Source organism: Rhinolophus hipposideros (genome assembly GCF_964194185.1).
Source record: "Rhinolophus hipposideros genome assembly, chromosome: 12".
Classification (NCBI taxonomy): Eukaryota; Metazoa; Chordata; class Mammalia; order Chiroptera; family Rhinolophidae; genus Rhinolophus; species Rhinolophus hipposideros.
This window is the reverse complement of record NC_138058.1, coordinates 57,685,038-57,705,992: the sequence shown is the minus strand read 5'-3', so window position 1 is coordinate 57,705,992 and position 20,955 is coordinate 57,685,038. Positions and strand designations below refer to the sequence as shown.

The 20,955-nt window shown below is 44.3% G+C and overlaps 1 protein-coding gene across 1 annotated transcript in view; it reads right to left on the bottom strand.

The window, feature by feature from the left end:
* Positions 1-20,955, bottom strand: part of ALK (ALK receptor tyrosine kinase) — a 642,106-nt gene that overhangs the window by 439,863 nt on the left and 181,288 nt on the right. The window contains exon 2 of the mRNA XM_081068072.1: positions 12,611-12,730. Coding sequence (XP_080924198.1) covers positions 12,611-12,730 — 120 coding nt within the window. The remainder of the gene's footprint in view (positions 1-12,610; positions 12,731-20,955) is intronic.

The following is a 20,955-nucleotide window of genomic DNA, read 5'->3' as shown; positions in this document are numbered from 1 at the left end:
GGGCCAGGTTGTAGGGCAGAGTTACTAAATCACCAGCTTTCACTCGCTCAGGCTCAGCTTACTGGCGCATTGAAGCTGAGACCGGATTGCTTTGTGGATGGCATGTGAAGATGCCAGCATATTCCTGACAAGCCTGATTTGTGTGTTCAGCAAAGAAGCATATGGAGTGTCATGCATATGTGGCAATTCTCTTACAGATGGCCTTTACAGGTCATATAAAACAGCATCATATTTGAAGCTACAGCTCATTATATAGAGCCCCAGAAATCAGCATTCTCGAAACACTGTCAGTCCTTAAAGATTGTATCCAGCTGAAAGGAACTCCCTCAGCTGCCACCAATCCGAAAGCACAAGGCAGGGTCTCCTTCTCTCAAGTGATTCCCAAACATTGACTGGACCATGGGGATCATATGGCATGGAGAAACTGAGGTCCAGAGACGTGGTGGAGCTCGTCAGAGGATACACAGTGGGTGGGTTGCTAAATAGGTACTAAAATCCGGTTCCTAACCCTGAGATTTTTTTTTTTGTTACTACTATTACTTAAAGCTGTGGGTAACAAATAAAGAAAACAGTACCTTAAACAATTAGGAAAACTCTCAAAAATCTAGACTATGTTTTTCTAGAATAAGCTAGCAAAAACATACATGGCTAGGTTTCAAGTATCTCCTAACGAGTCAATGGCTCAAATAATCTCCAGCAAAGCCTTCTGGATCCTCACATTCCATACGTACTCTTCTGCCAACAAGCTGCTTTTCGATGGTTGCAAAGCTCCCTGCTGGTAAGCAGGTCCATGAACAGGCCAGAAGCTACGGTGAGAACAGAGGGAGGGAAAGCAGCAGTGGCCTAGGAGCACAGGGGAAAGGTCACTAGAGAACTCTCGGAAACTTCCAGCTCTGGGCCCATCTGCCTTGTGGTTTTGGGCAATTCATTTAACCACTTGAGCCTTGGTTTTCTTGTGTGTAAACCTGAGAGATTTATCACAATAATGAGGCAGATAAAAATCATATCTGCTGTGGTAACCAAGTAAGGAAATGAATGTGGAAGTGCTTTCTTAACTAAGAGGTCCTGGATGTAGGTGCTCCTGCCACCTTGGTCTCCTTGCGTCGCAGATTTACCACCAGGAATGGAGGAAGGAGCTGAACTGACTGGACCTCGGAGCATCCAGGAGATGCTGACTGGAGCTGGTACCCTCCTCCCTTTGCTCTGCGTTGTATCCAAACTTCAGGGAACACCCAGGGGTTGGGGCAATAATTAGGAACATAGGTGCTGCATGGGGTCAGGCTGCTCAAGGTGAGACTCGGCCGTCACTTTAGTATATGCGCATCTCAGGACAAATTACTTAATTTCCGTCTCTCATTTTTTCATCGGCAAAATGGGGATTAAATCAGGGATCACCTCCGGGAATTGTGAGGAGGATTAAATGCAACAGTACTTGCATCAGGCACCTATTTAGTGACTGGCACCTAGTTTACTCTTAAATGATGGCAGCCATCACCCTGGCTCTTCAGGTGTCTCCAGGGGTCAGCCACGGCAGAGGTGAGTTCAAGGACTGCATGCCCAGCACTGAAGGCAGGAAGCTTTGACTGTGTCAAACCTTGTTGAAACCCCTTATCAATCTTTGCTTTTTCACATACTGATCAAGCTTCCTTTTGGAAGTGAAGTCACACTAGATCTTGAGTAAGAAGACCTGGGTTCTAGCCCTGGCTCTGTGGTGTGACTTTAAGCCAATCATTTAGCACCTCTAGGACTCAGTTTCCTCATCTGAAAAATGATGCGGTGACTAAAATGATTCTCAGTTCTCTTCTTCCTCTTCCATTTTAAAACCAATTTCAACTTTTGGACAGATGGCTGAAACGAGCTCTCCAACTTGGCTCTAGCTAGCTGGTCAGCAGAATCCCAATGGTCCTTACTTCCAGCCCATGCTCAGATGATTACGGGCTTCTTCTTCCCCCCTTCTAGGTTATCTCCTAAAGGGGCACTTAGCCCCCCAGTCACCTTTGATATCAATCCACCAGCTGCCATCAACATCTGGTCACTCATTTCATAAAACTAAGTACCAAATCTGGCCTCTGCCTGCCCCCTCCCACAACCACTATTCATTTGTCATGGGGCCCCAGAACTGAAATCATTCACTTCCTTCCCATCAGCTTGCTCCCTAGAATGCATCTGGGAACCAATCACCCAATTCAAGACATCTGTTTAGCTCACTTATAATCAAGCTGCAGTGAAGAAAGGCCATGTCTCCTTCAATCAATCAATTATATAAACACAGCCTTGAAAGGCAGTGGAAGAGGGTGTGTAGCACGCATGCCCACAATGGTGGGAGATAAGCACCAAAAGTTTAATTCTTGTTTCTCTTATATGTGGCCATAACAATGTTATAGAATGAAGAGATGGGATTTTGCTTTTCATCCCAGAATGGAAAATTGAAAATAATTACAATCCCAGGTATTTTGAAGTTAACTAGGCCAGCCTCTTCATTTCACAGATGGGGAAACTGGAGCTTAAGAGGGTAAAGTGACTTGACCAAAGCGGAATCGCCCAGGGTCTGGAGAAGTAAGAATGAAGACCAGAACGCAGATTGGACTCTCAGTCTAGTTTTCTGCCTGCAATTTCCAGGAAGTATTCTTGTAAAATATGGGATCCCTAAAAGAATAAAGCAGGCTCCAGAGAACATGGTAGAAACCCTAGGAGTATGTATACTGCTCAGCCTGACATCCATCCAGATGGGATCATTCCAGAAACTGGAAAGTTGGAGGAGAGCTCTGAGTAATGTGGCGTCCATGACGAGCAGAGAAGGCTGATGGTCATGGGAGGTCTCTACCTCAGAATACGCAAAATGGCCCTCACACTTGCTCTTCTGTCGCTGCTGGTGAGGATCGTCTGGGGGTTGGAGGCGAATATGGCTTTCCTCCCTGATGCCAGTCTCACAAAACAAGCAGATATGAGGCTGCCCGGATGTGAACTCTCTGCCCTTTGGGACTCCCAGTCCAGGGGGGCAGATAGACCCCTGGTCCTCACACCTGACTCTTATAGTAAGCAGGCACGGTGAAGACATGGGGACACAGAACAAGAGAGACTTTCTGCCTGTGTAGACCAGAGGCTCCTGGAGGAGGCAACTCTAGGGCTCCACCTTGAAGGATGAAAGGATTTTGACAAATGGCCATGGTTTAGCTAGGATGTTTATTAAGAATAGAGGAAGGAATAAGGTTATTCCAGGCAGGTGGGGGACTAGGATTGTTTATGTTTGTGTAGTTGTATACATTTTGAAGCTGGACTGCACAGGATTATATCCTAGCTTGGAGAGTATCATGATTAAAGGTAAAGTGCTTTCAGGTCCCAAAGGGAAAAACTAGGGACTTAAAGATTTAAAGGAAAAACCCTCTAGCAAATAGAGCTATGTCACCAAAATGGAGGCTGTTGACCCTTCATTCCTCTTCAGAAGGCACCGTGCTCTGAGCACATGGAAATCTGTCCTGACAGTCCTCCCAGTGATATTGTTGATTAGAAATCATGAACATTCCCATGTTTCACACAATGAACAGAATCAAAGAGAGTGGTTTACTGGCTGAAGGTAATACATAACTCACAAGAATCAGATCTGAGAAGGAATTCCACATCTCAGATCCCAACCTGAGTTTCTTCCCCACTGTTCCACACTTTGCTTTCAGGCAGAGGCTGGAAGACCACTGGCTTGGATGTTATAAAGGAGATTTAAACAGGAGATGAGGAGGTGAATGAAAACCTGTGCTTCCCAAACCTAGTCCTACAGTCCCTAGACCCCAGAATCTTGTTAAGAAGCTCTGTAGGTGAGCATGAGGCAACTACGCTGAGCCTGGCCATGGGTTCATCCACACCAGACTGGTATTGACATTAAACTGATGCAACTCTTAGGACAGTGTGAACCCACTGGGCAGACGGAGACCCAAGGAATTAAAGCGATGAGATAGGTAAAGCAATAGACAGGAGTGACATGTGAGGAAATGCTTTGTAGTCCAAGCGCTGAGAAAATATAACGAACCGTCATCTGGCCTCTGCTCTAGAGGGCTTAGATGTGGGTTCTGCCAAGTGAATGGCCTGGGTTTGAATCTCAGCTTTGCCACCAGCCCTGGACAGATCACGGACCTCTCTTTGCCTAGTTTCTTCATTTGCAAGATGAGGCTCTTTGACCGGACTGCCATGGGTCCTGACAACTCACAACTTCCATGATGTTCTCACAGACCAAATTAGTCTAGTCAAATTAGTCTACTCAAATGGGCTGGTTAACATCCTGTTAATCTGAGGTCTCTTCTGACATAGTTTTACATCGAAGGCTGCTCTTGACAAAATGTTTCATTTTAAGAGGATTTCCTCTCATTTTTCTCACTCTTGATCAATCATTTTCCTGCATTTGTGTTCGACACATGTCTTTCTAAGCTGGTTAGAAATGCTCTGTATATAATATCTCAGATGTCCCAAAGCTGTCAAAACAAAAATTCCTCAGCTCACTCATGTATGCTGAATATGCTTTTTTAGAATAAGAAAAAAAAAATAAGCCTTTCCAGAGTAGTTAAATCAGCTTTGAATTCTAAATCAAAGTATGTCCAGCCAAGGTGCTATTTTCCCTTCAGACACATGTCTTTTCTGAAACCAATTAATATGACTTTCAGGAAAAAAGGGGTGGCGGGAACATTCCTATACTTTACTCAAACAGAGACCCTCAGGGGCTGGAAAGCTCCAGGGTGGGAATTGAGAGACTTGAGTATACTCTATTTTGCCCCTGGATTGTTCAGCAAATGTTGCAATTTCATCTAATTTCTATTTATTAAGAACCCAACTGAGGACAAAGCACTAGATTAAATACTGGGAATGTAAAAGGGATCAAGATGTGGATTCCTTAACAGCTAGTAGCCTGTAGTTTAGGAATCATGATGATTCAGGGCCACAAATAACTAAGATATGAGGAAAAGCATGACATCGGACCTAGCGAGTACTGTGAAAAGGCATGACATAACCTTTTCTGGTGAGAAAGTGGGGAAAGAGTTGAGGTCTACAACCTTGCAGGCTGTTCTGATTTAGGGTTACTGTGGTCCCCAGGTGCTGGCTGTGGCTACTCATGACCTGGTTTCCAAAATGAAGCTCTATTACAGCAAGTACACTATATCATTGCTAAAACAGAAGCCTTATTTCCCAAGCAAACCTTCCCATTAGGTTTGATGGCTCCTCAGACCCAGCGCTACTGCACACACATATAAAACAATCATACAACAAGAATTTAAGAGGCACCTTCCAGATGGATGTTTGGAACCATCTTAGACCTGTGATAAAAGGCTGAAATCTCTATGAGGGTCAGGGGCAAGTAGCTTGGCAAATTGTAGACACTCATTTGATGAGTGGATGAATGATAGATAGATAGATAGATAGATAGATAGATAGATAGATAGATAGATAGATAGATGCAATATTTAACATCTTCTCTGCCGTCAGGTTGTATAAATTAGATTCATCCACGTTTGCTTTATCAGGTGACCTAGTTTACATTTTGGCCATAAAAGGGATGAAATACAAACTAGAAAAGTGATTTGGTTGAGAAGAAACATCAGGGAAGCCCCCAGTTTTGTGAGGATGGTCATCGTTCAATGGGATTATTGGAGAATTTGGGACGTTCGGGAATAACAGTCCCTGTATGAGTCAGCATCCTCTCAGATTTCAGGAGGGGGACAACCCTAGTGTTGTCAAAAAATTCCATCGATTTTTTTCCACCAAAAACTCCAAGTAGAAAGAGATATCTGGGTAGCCTGGGGACTCCGGAAAAGCTCTGGAGTGGAGGCAGGGTTGAGCTGGGCCTTGCAAGCAGAGCAGGCAGGCTCTAGGGACACAGGTTCGAGGGAAGGAAAAACAAACAAATTGGGGACAAACTGGAATGAGAACGTAGGAAACAGGGGGGAGGAAGGAAGAATGTAAAATGTATTTGCCGGGGTGAGGAAAAGGCTTCTTAGAGTCCTTATTCTACTTCATCTCTGGGCAACATCAACAGACGGTTCCTTCATCTAAAATTCTTCGTGCCCTGGGCCTCTGTGGCTACACCACCTTCCTAGAGTTCCTATTTCCCCATCTCTGCTTGCCACTCTCCTCTTCCTCTACTTACTTCCTAAATGCAACACCCTGGATCTCCTCTGGGTCTTCATCCTCCAACCACCAGCCTCAACCAAAGTCTCTATGCTAATGACTCCATGTCATCTTTCTTCTCAAATCCCAGACCTGGATTTACAACTCTCTCCTGGCCATCTTCACCTGTATGTCCTGAAGGCACTTCAAATATAACCTGTTCAACAGAGATCTCATCGCCTTCTCTTCTCCCCCCAGATGTCTTGGTCACCATCTCTTCTTGCCAAATGTTTCTTCTCCTTCCTATTTCAGTTAACAGAATCTCCATCTGTTCATTTGTTCAAGCTGGACTCTCCTGAGTGGGCAACCAAGACATGCTTAGCCCATGGCCAGAATTTCTCCCAGATTCCTCTCCTACCCTTTTTCCCCGACCGATGCTCCAAATGTACAATCATGTCTAAACCCCAAGTACACAGAAATAATTTTCTCCAGGCTCACCCCTTCTGCTTCCTCCCAGGTCCTCTACATCCTGTCACTGAGCTCACCCTGTTCCTGAACATACATTTGTACACTCACTCTCTCTGCCTGGAATGTCCTTCCCACTGGTCTCAGTGGTCCCTGCAGCCCAAGGCCCAGCTCAGCTGTCTCCATGTCCAGATGTCTACCTTCTTAAGTCCTCTACACAACTGGTCCCCTCCCTGTTTCAGGGAGCTTTGAACATGCCTCTGTTACTGCACCCATCATAGAGCAGGAAAGTCTGCCTCTTCCTCGAGAGCTCCTTGAGGGAAGGGAGTGTGTCCTATCTGTCTTTATTGCTGCCATACATAGAGCATAACCAGGCATACCATTGGTGCTCAAAGAATGTTTATACCCATCTTCTCATTCTGTGTGGTGTCAGAGACACGCTAAGGGGAAAATAATGCAGGCAGGTAGCGATGCAGAAATGACCCTCAGGAGGGAGGTCAAAATTGGACTAAGCATTAGGGAGCCAGCCACCTGCCCAGGTGTGAGAGCTGAGGTCATGTTTGTAGGAGAAAGAACACATGGACAGAAGCCCAGACAGCCCTGACTGATGTTTTCCACGTTTGTCCGTCTGTCTGTATCTCTCACTCTCGGTGTCTCTACCTCTGTCCCTCACCTGTCTCTCTGTTTCTTTCCCTTTTGTCAATGCTTCTCCCTCTCTGTGACAACTGTTTTAAATGGATCTCTTGACTTGCTTTTCTTGCCTTTGTGTCAGTTGGTCAATCATTCTTTTATTATCTTTTAAACTAAATTGTTTCCTTTCTGCTCCTTTTTTTTACTCAATCTGCCACTAACGTAGACGTAAACTATTGGTATTTATTGAGTGGATGTATGACTCTTCATTTTAAAGGTAAGAGATATGATCAAGTGGGTGTTTTAAACAAGGCTCTCCTTGAAGCACCCACACCAACTGCTTTCTGTTCCAGGGCCATGGATGGAGTTCATTGGCTCCCAGCAGGCCAGTGGTCCTCAGGGTGACACATGTTCCCTGCTCTTGGTCTTGTATGACTGCCAGCATTATTGTCCCCTTTGGGACTCAGCCTCTATGGTGAATGCTTCCAGAGGCCTCCTGCTTACCATGTTGTAGATAAAAATACAGAGGCATGGACTGGGAAAGAACTTGGCTTCCTAATTCAATGGAGCAGGATTGGGAAAAGAACACAAAAAGTCCTGGCCCATCAGGGCAAAAGAATTGCTTAAAAACAAAACAAACCAAAAAAACCTTTCAGCCCTGACAATGGTCCACAAGGGAGCTGGGAGCTGCTTTTCACTGATGCCAGGCTCTTGAGGGCAGAATGGCGGACCACGGCCAGGCACATTAAATATGTAATTTCAGAAATGTGATCACACTGACTTCCTGCCAGAGCTGTAAAGCATATCCCACAGGGGGCTGGAGGGCCTTTTCATTTTCCATTTTTGATTCTGCGGTAGGTTCACTTTGTGTGTGTGTGGAGGGGGGGGGGAGAAGTATATTTAATTTACCCAGTCTTTTCAATCAAAAAAATTGATACATTAACAGGACTGGTGATGGTGGTAGCGGCAGCAGGGACAGTAATTAAAAAGTCTAATTTTTCTTTCTTTCCAAAAGCACCAGTTCCTAAATTGGGTGGGTCCCATGGGCTTGAAAGCAGACAAGGTTTTAACAGAACTTTTATTTAAAGCCCAACAATGGTTTTGTTGTGCCCTGATGTTGGGATGTGGAGAGGAATCTTTCTTTTCCAAGAGTCAATGTTTTGGACATTGGAGGACTAGAGGGATGAAGAATTGTATTAGTTTATTAGAGCTGTCATAACAAAGTATACAAACTGGGTGGCTTACAACAACAGAAATGTGTCCATTCACAGTTCCGGAGGCCGGAACTCCAAAATCAAGGTGTCGTGAGGGCCATGCTCTCTCTGACAGCTCTAGGGGAGACTCTCTCCCCTGACTCTCTCATAGAGGTAGGTGGCTGCCAGCCATCTGTGGCATTCCTTGGCTTGTCGATGTATCACTCTAAACTCTGCCTCCATCTTTACATGGCATTCATCCTGTGCCTGGGTGTGTCTTTGTCTGTTTCCTCTTATGAGGACACCAGTTATATTGGATTAGGGCCCCCACTAATCCAGTACAGATGCAACTCGATTGCATCTGCAAAGACCCAAATAAGGCAACATTCACAGGAACTAGGGGTCAGGAGATCAATATATCTTTTGGGTAGACACAGTTCAACCCACCACAGGGACCGTAGTCTATGGGGGTGAAGGCAAAACAGACAGCCCATGGTGCTTGAGGACCTGCGCCATGTTCAGGAAGAGGTGAATTCCTTGCTCTCCTGAGATAGTCTCAATTTGGTGACATAAAGTCTTGGTCCTACAGCTCCCCAGATCCTGGATATCAGACTGGTCATTCAGTCCAAACAGCAGGTTGTCGAGGAAATGACAGTCCTGTCATGAAGGGGAAGACTTCATCTTTGAATTCATTTTGTGATGTCTCAAGTTGGAGTCAAAAAAATGTGGGTTCAGTCTCTCCTAACTGCTCACTTGCTCCATAACTTGGGAGCACATTAATAAACTTCTTTGGCCCTCAATTTACATTTCTATAAAAATGTGATGTAAAATAATTTCCACCCACCACAATTTTATAACAAGCTTAAGAGAGAAAAAGGGATCTGAAAGCGTTTTGTAAAGTACCAAACTTATTTTTTAAAATAAATGAAAATTTCTTCTCCTCTTCATCTGGGCCAGAACCTTTGGTTATTCTGTTTTAAATGTTGATCTGATTCGTACCACACCCAGAGAGGGCAAACGTGAATCACAGCTGGGTAGGATTCCATCTGTTCTGTGGCTCTAGACCTCAGTAACTTCCAGTAGATTATCAACCCCCTTTCGTCCCCCCGCCCCTGGCCTTAATCTCTTAGCACCTGGCACTACTGGATGGAACAGATTTTTATCTGGGTAAGTAGTCAGAGCCCAATCTGCAGTCAAGCTGATAACTAAGTCTTAAGGCATCAGAGCTGATGATAAAAGGAAAAAAAAAAGTCTTTCTTCAGGTGACTTCCCTTCTTCAAAGCCTAGGGGGAGGAATGTACAGCTCTCAGCTTGTTGATGATGAAATTAGCAAGCTCCCATCATTCAAGACAAGAGGTGAGAAAGAAATGGAATCTGATACCAAATGCCACTGAAGAGAATATATTTTACACAACATAAAAGGCCCCAACATAAATGAGAAGAAATATAGAGAGACTTCAAAAAGGTAGGCCAAACTTTTTCCTCAAGCAGATAATTACAGGCTCAGGGTGAGTAAATCTTATTAGCCTTTCTCCACCTTGTCTCTTGTCATAAAACACTGGTGAGAAGAAAGCCACACTCAATTCAGGACTGGACAGCTTGCCTGAGGGGGCGGACCTGCCACTGTCCATCACTGATGCCTACTCCCAACGCCCCATCTGCCTCCTCCCCAGCAGCAGGCGAAGACAGACAGCCCAGCGCAAAGCTCCGTCACTCAAGTGCCCACAGCGACTTGCTGGGACTTGGTTACTTCTCACTGTCTAAAGAACTATCCCTTCAGGCAGCAATTTTCCAGTCAGATTTCTCTGCCCAAGTTTGAGGCCTTAAAATTAATGAAGTTGTTAACATTTCTTAAAATGTCTTTCATGGCAGGCAGTTGAAAGGTGTGGATTTATCACCAGTGAGCATGCTGGCCTCTTTTGTTCATAGAGAGACCTGGGCTGAGCCCCCACAAACATCCTTAAGGAGACAGGAGTCGTGGCCATAACTCTGCCTTCAGTCTGTTCTGCAGTAGGTCTCAGGGTGAGTTCTCAACCTCTGTGCTCTGGTGTAAGCCCCCAGAGCCATTCTTTGTGGCAATAAGCCTAGCTGCCTACAGAATGATTTCTCTGGATTCTGAGGCAGGAGCAAGTCTTACTCATTTTTCTATTTATGTCACCTCCAGCATCTGGCACTGGACCAGGCACACAGAGGTGGTAATGGCGGGGGTGGGGTGGAGGAGGAGGTGGGTCTTTATGAGTCTCAGTGGAATTAAATATATAAGATGAAGAGACTCTGAAATTACCACTGCATCCAGTCAAGGAGCCACCAATTAAGAATCAGCTCTTCCCATCCTGTCAATCAACAGCAATGATGGTGCTGATTTTGGCACGCTTGTCGAGCACCTGGATGATGTCTGGCCAGTGGTTTGGGTCCTCTCCTCTGTCTAGAAGGGAAATCATGAGGATTCCAGGCAAAAGGAGAGTTTAAAAGAGATCTTGGGAATCCTTCAGGCCTACTCCTTTTCTCCAAGACAGCATGCCACCCCACCCTCATTTTACAGATGAGAAAGATGAGGCCCAGGGAGAGAAAGTAGGTGTATCACAGCCATGCAGTGGTAGGGAGGAGCTTGATAGGCTCCAGTGGTTTTCTCCTCTCCCTGCAACCTCTTTCTGGATGCTCCACAAAGAACTAACGTAAGGCCCTCTGTGTCACGCTGGATGGTAGACCTGCCTTTTTGGGACATTCTACATTTTATAAAAGGTGTCGTCCCATGGAGATACTGAATGACTTTAAAAGCAAATTCAAAAATTGTATCCCAAGACCAGTTTTATCACAAATCTGGTTAAAAGGCAATAACAATAGAAGGACCAGATTTCAATTATTTATAGACACTTGCCCTTATTATAAGATGACATTCAATGTCTGGCTTAAATAAAATCAAGAAGTAATTCTTATCTGGAATCTCCTGACAACTACTGATCTTCCTCTCCCACTGGGGAGGCTTAAGAGTAGCAGGAAACATCCCAGCAGAGTATAATCCTAAATCGCCCTAGGGTTTTTGAGGCATTTATTTTTTTTAAGTTTGAAATGAAAGGTACAGTTAATATTAACCAAGATTAACTGCATTATGGATGAGGGACGGCAGTGAATGGAAAATCTCCGTTAGGTGCATTTTAAAAAGCTCAGGCCCAAGGGCAGAGACTCAGTATATGGAATAAGTAAATATGCCCAGAGGGGATCTAGAACTCAGCGCTGTACAGGGTTCATAAATACTTCATTGAATCTGGCCAGATGAGAGAGTTCCTCCCTGGAAGCCGTCTACCTTCATTCATCATGCACAACTTTTCTGGGTGTCTTCTATGTGCTGGGATAAAGTGAAGAGCAAATAGCCTAGTGCCTGTCCTCACGGGGTTCACTCTAGAGAAGTTCAAGAGAAGAAAAAATGTCCACCTGGAAACACGTCAGCTGTCCTCCAAACCTGTTCTTTCCTCTGCGGGTGCTCAGCTCCTATGAGTTGTGAGGAGGAGCATGGAGGATAAGGAATCCTACCATGTTTATATGGCCTCCTGGGGGCTCCTAGGACGTGACCTAGCAGGCTGAGTAGGCAGCCCTCTGGGAGAAAAATAAACATAGGGAAGAATCCTGGTTTTGTAGTTGGAAAATCCACTCTATGTGATCTTTTTAGGCTCAGTTTCTACATGTGAAAATGGAATGGGACCTGGCCTCCTTACTTCTTATGCTGTTGCAGAATCAAAGGAGCTGAAATAATATCTAGGAAGATGTCTAGGTACCTTTAAGGAGTTACCCAAATGTAAGAGAGTCACTTGAGAGGCCCAGAAGACCTGCAACCCTCCTCATAACAATCCTCTCTCAAGAGATCACCATCATTAGAAACACTCAAGGGTTAGAACCCTACATTTAGGAAACCATGCAAATAAGCACAACATCTAATAACTGGTAAGGCGATATTGGGAATACCACACACCATAAAGGCTGGGAAGAATGGGATATGGCAAAGTCCCTGGCTTCCTTCAGGATACAGAAGCAGCTATGAGTCTGGAGAGGACAGGCCTGAGTGGAATGGTCTGGTGGAGTTGGGTGCCAATGGAAGACTAGGGCACAGGAAAACTTCCTTTGTATATAAGTTGCTGAGGGATCCATGGAGAGACATGAATAACAAGCTGAACATCACAGCTTCCTTAATTATGAGATGGTGATTGTGCATCACAGATAACTATCAAAAATATACTTACCATATCGGCTGCGATGAGACAGGAAAGGGAAGGAATCCTTCATTATCCAGGTCAGATTCCATGCAAAAGAATCAGGAGGAAGAGAAGGCAGATTTGTCGGTGGCTCTAAGGAGCTGTGACCTGGACATAAAAACAAAGAGAATATTAATCCACGTGCTTGGGATGTGTCTTTTAGCTGTCTCTCATATCACTTATAACAGAAAGTTCATAAGAGGCTTTCGTGACATCCATTGGAAAATGAGGGGGGAAAGACTGAGCCACTGAATTGACCTCAGGACCTCAATGCACATTTTCTACCAAGGGCAGCCAGATCTAAGAAGTCTGAAGCCTATGAACAAGGCCATGCCAAAGGTCTCTGGGAGATGAACTAGAAGCCAGGCTACTTAATGGCTTGGTCCAAGTTCCACCCAAAGTCTATTCTACCTATAAGAATTCATCTGACTTTATAGAGAACTTCAGTTCATCTCATCCAAATAATGCCTCTACTTTATGTTCAGACTTGTAACTTCACCTAATATTGTTTATGTGGGTTATCGTCTTATCAACAAGAGTGTTGAAATTGCACTCAGAAGTTATGAGTTTTTGACAGTTATGTTATTGTCAAAAACAAACAAACAGAAAAGCTAGGTGATGGGTTTTCCCACATTCAAGAATCAGAAAACCACAAAGGATTAATGTTTCTGATTTGTATGAGAGAAAGAAGGATTGAGAGCAAAGGACCAAAAGCAACATTATTTCTTTGCTTAACAGTACCTCCGGTAGATTTTATGTGGTGAAAAGTAATCTCACCCAAGGCCCTATAGGTCTACTTGGGGGCAGGCTTGAGATTATTAGACTTTTAAAAAATTAAATTAATCTACAAATCAAATGAACATGAACTGCATGCTCTTACACAGTTCTTCCCAGAAATTCCCAACTCAATCACTATTTGCTAATGTTTTATGGCAGGCAAAGCTTTTTCTGTTAAAGAAGGAAGCGTTTGAAAATAAGTTCTGTGTAGTAAATACATGTGTAGCCCAGACTCATCTTTATGGTAGCATTGCTACAAAATGGCTCAGGAGCTATGCTCATAAGTTTCAGAGAGAAGCCATCTCATTTCACCCTTACATCATCTCTGCTTTATAGATGGGCAATGGGGCTGAGAGAGGAGAGGCTCAAGGCCAAATAGGTCTACTTGGGGGCAGGCTTGAGTTTATTAGACTTTTAAATAGTTAATAATATGAACAGAGCACAGATGAACCAGGTAATATGCTAACTGCTTTATATGTATGATTACTTTCACTTCTTATAACAACCTGGTGGATAAATACTATTCTTGGTCCTCATTTTGCAGCCAGTGAAATTGAGGCAGAGAGGGTTTAGATATTGACTGTGGCCACGCAGTGAGAAGGTTGGAGATCAGTGTCAACAGACCAGGTTGGTCTGATGCTATACCCCACAGTCTTTCCACCAGCTTTCATGGACCCCCACGGGCTAGTGCAGGCGGTTCCCCAGTTCTCTACAGGGCCATTAAGGGCCACCACAGGACAATGGCTAAGGTCAGAGGTTACCACTGAGCATGACTGAGCAAGACAACAGTGTGAGAGGTCTGAGAAGATGCTGGCAACCAACCCCCACAATGACCTCCATGTGAATAAAAATTGGCATTTCTATGTCTGAGTCATCAGCGTATCTCAAATTTTAAGTAATTTTGAAACAACAGGAAGATCAAGCCTATCTGTATTTCCCTATTTCCAAGTGAGGTCATTTTTCTTAACCGTACAGTTGGGGAATGGTATGAACTTCTTCCTGGACGTGAAGCCCCAAGCGGATGGGGCTAGACTTCAGGAAGCACTTATGAATATGTGAGTGGGCAGAGAGTAACGGATGACTTGTACTGTGGACAAAGGCCAGGTTCTATATTCAAGGATAAAATAAAAATCTGAAAAAGAAAGGGCTCTGAAGACTGAATCATGGCCCAGACAGGAGCTATGGGTGTCACTGTGGGTCACCCCTAAAGACAAGCTTAAAGCATTTTGTATTTAAAAAAATGCCAAAAAAATTGTTGGACATGTTCAAAGTTGAATACGGGAGAGAAAGCAGGAATTTTTATCTCACCCTTACAGGAACTCCTAGAATTTCTGCCAGCAGGCTGAGCTCACATGATCCCCAGAGGGAGGTGTGGAGTGATTTACGGGAGAGGCTGGGGTACTAATGGAGGGATCAACCAAAAGGATGGGCCTCTTCACCTGAGAAGGTTGAAGACCAAGAAAAACACGGCCCACGTGAATGAAGTTGTTTGCCAATATCAGACGCACTGAGACAGACGCGAGTTCTAGTCAAAGTTCATGGAATAGTTATAAATTTAGAACATTAAGAAGGAAGTACTTCTGCATTTAACAAGTGCAGAGAAGAGGCTGTCTGTCCTTCACTTTCCCTCCCCTCCCCATCCTGACCCGTAGTGGGAGAGGGGTTTCCAGCATAGAGAAAAGTGATGCCATGAGAAGCAACTCATTTAAGCAAGAGAAAAGCTGGTTTCTCTAGTGCTGCCTTCTGAAAATGTGAGGATCCAGAGTGAAATGCCCCTGACCAGCACGAATTCTGGGATGAAGGCGTGAGTTATTATGCTAAGCGAAGTAAGTCAGACAGAAGAAGTCGAGAACTGTAAGACTTCACTCATATGTGGGATATAAAACTGAAAGCAACAAAGGAACAAGACAAAGACACAAAAACTCACAGACGCAGACAACAGTTTAGTGGTTACCAAAGGGCACGGGGGGGAAGGGGAATGGTAAAAGAAGGTAAAGGGGATCAAATATATGGTGATGGAAAGAGAACTGACTCTGGGTGGTGAACACAAAATGTGATATAGAAATGATGTAATACAGAATTGTACACCTTAAATCTACATAACTTTCCTAATAATTGTCATCCCAATAAACTTTAATTTAAATATATATAGATATATGTATATATATGGCGATGGAAGGAGAACTGACTCTGGTTGGTGAGCACACATTGTGATCATAGACAATGTATTACAGAAATGCACCCTGTAAAACTATGTAATTTTACTAACCGTTGTTACCCCAATAAATTTAATTTTTAAAAAAAGAAAGAAAATGGTCAATACCGGGGGTACCAAAAACATGTCTACAAGTGGACACTTTGGTCCACGTTGCTCAAGCAGTCGTTGGCCGTAATCAGAAGTGTCTGGACGCTGATGGTAACCACTCTGAGCACCTCTTGTAATTGTAGAAGTCAAACGTGACTTGTATTCAGCTTTCGTTATCGGTACATATTGAGTATTACAATTTTAATACCGTTTTCCTTTCTTAACATGTGTATATGTTTTTTGGCACCTTCTGTATACAGAAAAAAAAGAGGGAAAAAAAAGACCCGCTGGCTCAAGAAAAGTGTATGTTGGACCCTGGAAAAGAGTGGTGAAAAGGCACACAGAGGAGAAAGTAGGAGCAAGAGCTTCCAGGTACTCAACTGAGGCCAACGGGTGATGGCCGAGACCACCTGAGGAAAGCAAAGCAAAGAAGTGCATCTGGACTGAGGACATTATTGATTGGCTACAGGTAAGATTGTTGTAGGGTTGTTGTTTTTTTGTTTTTTGTTCTTTTGGTGATACCCCGAATCCTTTCCAGGCAGGGTGAAACCCACTCTTTTTCCACTGTGCGTCACTTCGTGTCCTCAGTAGGTCCCAAGGTTCATCACTACAACACTTCCCTTGCAAACACGGCAACTCCTTTACCTCCTTCCTCCTTCACAATTGTCCTGAGCAGCTGAATGTGGTGGTGGGAGAGGACGGGAGCAGGAGAGGAGGAGAAATACACCACAGTAATGACAAGCCTCACTTTAAATTCATGACCACAACCCTCAAGAGAACCCTCAGGACTGACCAGGAATCCTACTGCATTCCCTGACAAGTTCAATTCACCTTCCCTCTCTCCAGCACCACCACTTCCAACTTTCTCTTACCCCCTCAAACCTCCAATTGCCCCCACTCCTCCGCATTCTCAGCTATTGACCTTGTTGCTTATTTCACGGAGAAGAAAGAAGTCAGTCTACCACCTTACAGGGGTCAGTGCTCATAAATGCTACCTTCTCTCCTATTATAATGGATACACTCTGTACACTCACAAGCAGTCACAGCCTCTCCAGTTAGGTGCTAATCTCATCCCTTCTCAAGGAATCTGCTCTTGCAATAGTCCTCCCCCTTTCTCCTACATCAGCAATTCCCTTCTCCCCCTCTACCGAGTCAATCTCATCTGCAGCAAATATATACCATCTTAAGAAAAAGAGAATAAAAATGTCTTTGACCTTCACACTCTCCTTCAGCCACTGTCCCATTACTCTGCTCTTCCCACAGCTCAGTCTCTTAAAAGATTTGTCTATGCTCCTGTCTCCACTTTTTCCCTCCCATTTTCTCTTAGACTCAATCAAATTAAGATTGTTTCCACTACTCCAGGCCAAGGTCATCGGCAATCCCAAGTTGCGGATACAATGGGTATGTGTCAGTCCTCCTCTTACTACACCTCTCCGCGGCACTGGACCGCCAACCATCCCTGCTTGGCTGCCTCACACGGTCCCCGGTTGCCACAGTCCTTGACTCCTACTTCAGTGGCAGGTCCTCTTTCCTATTTTATCTCAGATCCTCCCCATTTTCCAGGCTGTACAAAAGGAACATGGTCCACTTTCCAGCAGCAAATGCCTAGATTTCATGGCTGAATCCTGTTTTCCTCACAGTGGCTTTAACCAGCTGACAATGATCAATGACCATGAATGCCAAGTGACCTCAGGACACAAGACCCTTCCTGGACCTCAGTGAACAGGGACTCATTTTAACCAATCATATACAGACTTATGAGCTCATTTTCTTCTATCCAAAGTGCTGATTTTCAGTTCTGATATTAGCACGACCGCCATGTAACCCTCTTCCTGAGGCTTTAAAAACTGACTTTTATTCCTTAGAGAACTACTCAGTGAATTTCTCCTTGCCTGACACATAAATAAGTTTGGCTATTTTTTTTTTTTTCAATTCAAGGGAAGGTCCTGTGTTCTGTTATTTGACAGTTATTAAAAGTTGGGGAACTTGGGCTTTCTGTCTTTTCCATCTAAATTCATTTCCAAAATGAGCTCATCTAATTTCATAGATTTCAATACCATCAATATACCAGTGCTACCAAATTTATATCGCTAGTCCCAAACTTCCATGAACAGCAGAATATATAACCAACTACCAATCTGAAATCCTCATTTTATTGTCTAAGTATCTCAAACTTAACACTTGCAAAAATAAATACTTGTCTCTCACCTAAACCCTAGGTGTTCCCCAATTCAGAAAGTGATTCCTTCGGCCAAAAACCAAGGAGGAATCCTTGACTTCTCTCTTTTGCCCACACCCCACGTCAATTCATCAACAAATCTTGATGCCTTTACCTGACTTTTACCCCCTTCTCATCTCTTCCACATCACCTCCCATCCTCACTACTGCTATACGCTCCCAGTGGGTCTCTCTGACTCTACTACGGTATTGCTCACCTTTAGGGTGTTTTCCACATAGCAGTTAGATGGACACTTCGGCCCTGAAATCGCTTTCACATTTATGCCATGGCCTACCCCTTGAAGACCTCACATGACTTGGCCCAGGGGTCTGGTCTCTCTGACCTCATTCCCAACCATTTTTCCCTTGCTCATGGAGCTCCAGCCCCAATGGGCCTGTTTATTGTTCTTGCTACTCTCCAAGCACACTCCACCTCAGGGCCTTTGCACCGGTAGTGCTCGCAGCCTGGAAAGCTCCTCTGCCCCGGACACATATCATCATGCCCTCTCTCTAACCAGGTCTCTGCCCGAGTGTCACTTCCTCAGAGATTCTTGGTCATCCTGTAGAAAAATATCGCGCCCCCATAAGCTACTCTTTCTCCTCTTGCCCTGCGTTTATTATTTGTTATATTTATATTAATTTGTTTACTGTGAATCTCCTGCACTGGTCACTACCACATGCCCTAGCCTAGCACATAGTCGGCACTCCATAAACATTTGTCAGATGAATGAAACCAGAGCCCTCGCGAAAATTATTAGCTCTGGTATTTATTAGCTGCTGAACTTCAGGCTATCCACATACTGTACAGAACCTCAACGCTCGGAAACAGGTAAGAACAAGGTATACTCTACCACCTCTCAGGGTTTTGCAAGTGCCAGATGAGACGATGGGTGCAGGATATACTCTTTAAATATCAGGCATGCCATTCTTGAAGTTTTATGCTTTTTAACTCTGCTTCAGAATCCAAAATGAATGGGGCTCTTGGTTCATTTCCTATATCCGGGGATCCTGAATACAATGTCCCGAAATCAAAAGTGCTCCCAAAGAGCTGCTTCTCTATTATTCACTAGTTAATTACTAGCTCTGCCAACTGTCCATGATCTCTGCTACCCCCATTTCAGCCAGTTGGCAATTTCCCTATCTCCATGCTTTATTTTTACATGTCTCTCTCTGCCTATTTATTCCTAAGCCAATGTATAAAATATAGTGAGCAGATCATACACGCATTGGTATAAATAATAAAGAGCTATGTGTATGTGAGGGTTATTTACATGAATGCCCTGGGTTCACTTGCAAGCATGTTTTACAAACCTACATCAATAAAATGTAAAAATGCCTCTCTTCTCAACACTCCTTGGAACTGCTCCTGCCTCGCCTTGTCCATTTTTTACTTATTTATTTTCTGTCCAACAATAAAACAATCAGTGACAGCCTGCTAGTTTCCCCCCCTTATTTGAAAACACACTTAATAATGCATTCTTGTACAATGATTTTGTGTCACACAAAGCAACGCTTAATGTGGCCGAATAAATAGCAGTCTGGATGTCAAATGGTGGTGATGAGCAGTCACAGCAAGGCCGGGAACACAGGGCAGGGCCCCTGTTTGGGAGTGGCAGCCCCAGAGAACCGGATTCACCTTGCTGAGCTCATACCTGTTCAGCCAAAGAAACCTTCTCAGTGAATTTAGACAACGGGTAGAGTCAGCGGTGATGTTAGACTTGTAACAGGCAGTTCAGTTAGTCTGAAAAGCAGAGATGATTTTCAGAGTGAAGAATGGGAGAGTCAGCAGATGTGGCTTTTGTTCTAAACACACAGGCCTCTGCACCTTCTCTCGGCCTGGACAATGAGGGGGTTGGATTCGCTGTTCACTAAGGTCCTCTCTAGTTCACACATTGTCGGTTCTCCATAGTTGGCTTTCACATTTCCTCCAGCTGGCTCATTCAGAGAGGAGCTATTAGTGTCAGGGGCGGAACCTGAATGGAGCTCAACAGCTCCCACTGCACCTCACCTTTCTCTAAGCCCCACTCCCACTCCACCAGGGAAGGTTTGCGCTTTCTTGGTAGCGCGATCCTGAAGCAAAAGTTATTACCTACTATAAGATTCTCTTGTGCAGTTGAAAGTCATCATTTCAATGCATTTCTTGCCTCTCCCCAACCCCAAAAGGACCCATGTACAGCTACCGAGTTCATTCGGTGGGGAACATGTGTCAGTTATTGAAAGCAGGCGCTCCTTCCCCAGGCACAGCATTAAGGACTTTTGGCGGTGATACAAGGGAAATTGCTATCATGGCCTCTGCCTTTGGTGAGTGGATTACCTGCATGGTATACGAGACCCACACCAAAAAGGGAATCGCAAAGTGCGTACTGCAGAAACGGCTAAAATTAGCCTTCACATTTTGGCCACTACTCACCATTTCAGCCTTATTTCCCACTCATGATCCTTTCACTTTCCATGGTTTCAACTACTCATAAGTCTCCAAACTTTTGGCCATGCTGATATCTGCTTGGAATATCCTTCCTTACCCTTTGCTTTCCTAAATCCTGCCCCTTCTTAAAGGCCCAACCCAAATGCTTCCTTCTTCAAGGTTCCCCATTCTCCCTTAGCTGAAGCCCCAACTGAGCAGTTGACCTGAGATTCAGAGTGGCCAAAAAAATGTGAGCTGGGCCTTCCTGCCTCCTTAACCACCACAGCTTATTTCCACTTAGGACAGTGACATTTAGGCCATTTATCAAACATGTTGTTCAAGCTGCTTTGGTTGATCCTGACAATGGAGTACCATACTATGTTAATTTCACTTACAAATCTCAAACTCACAGTTAGAACAAATTAGGAAAATACTTTCCATATTTGGGTTGGAAATGGTATATACTTTTCTACATCCAGGGGTCCTGAACACAATGTCCCCAAATCAAAAGTGTATCCATGGGGGCTGTTGCTCAGTCTCATGTATAATACGCTTCCCAGGGTCAAGGTCAGGGTCAAATCAAAGGCCTCTCTTAACCATGTCTATGTAGGCAACCAGGGACGCATAATT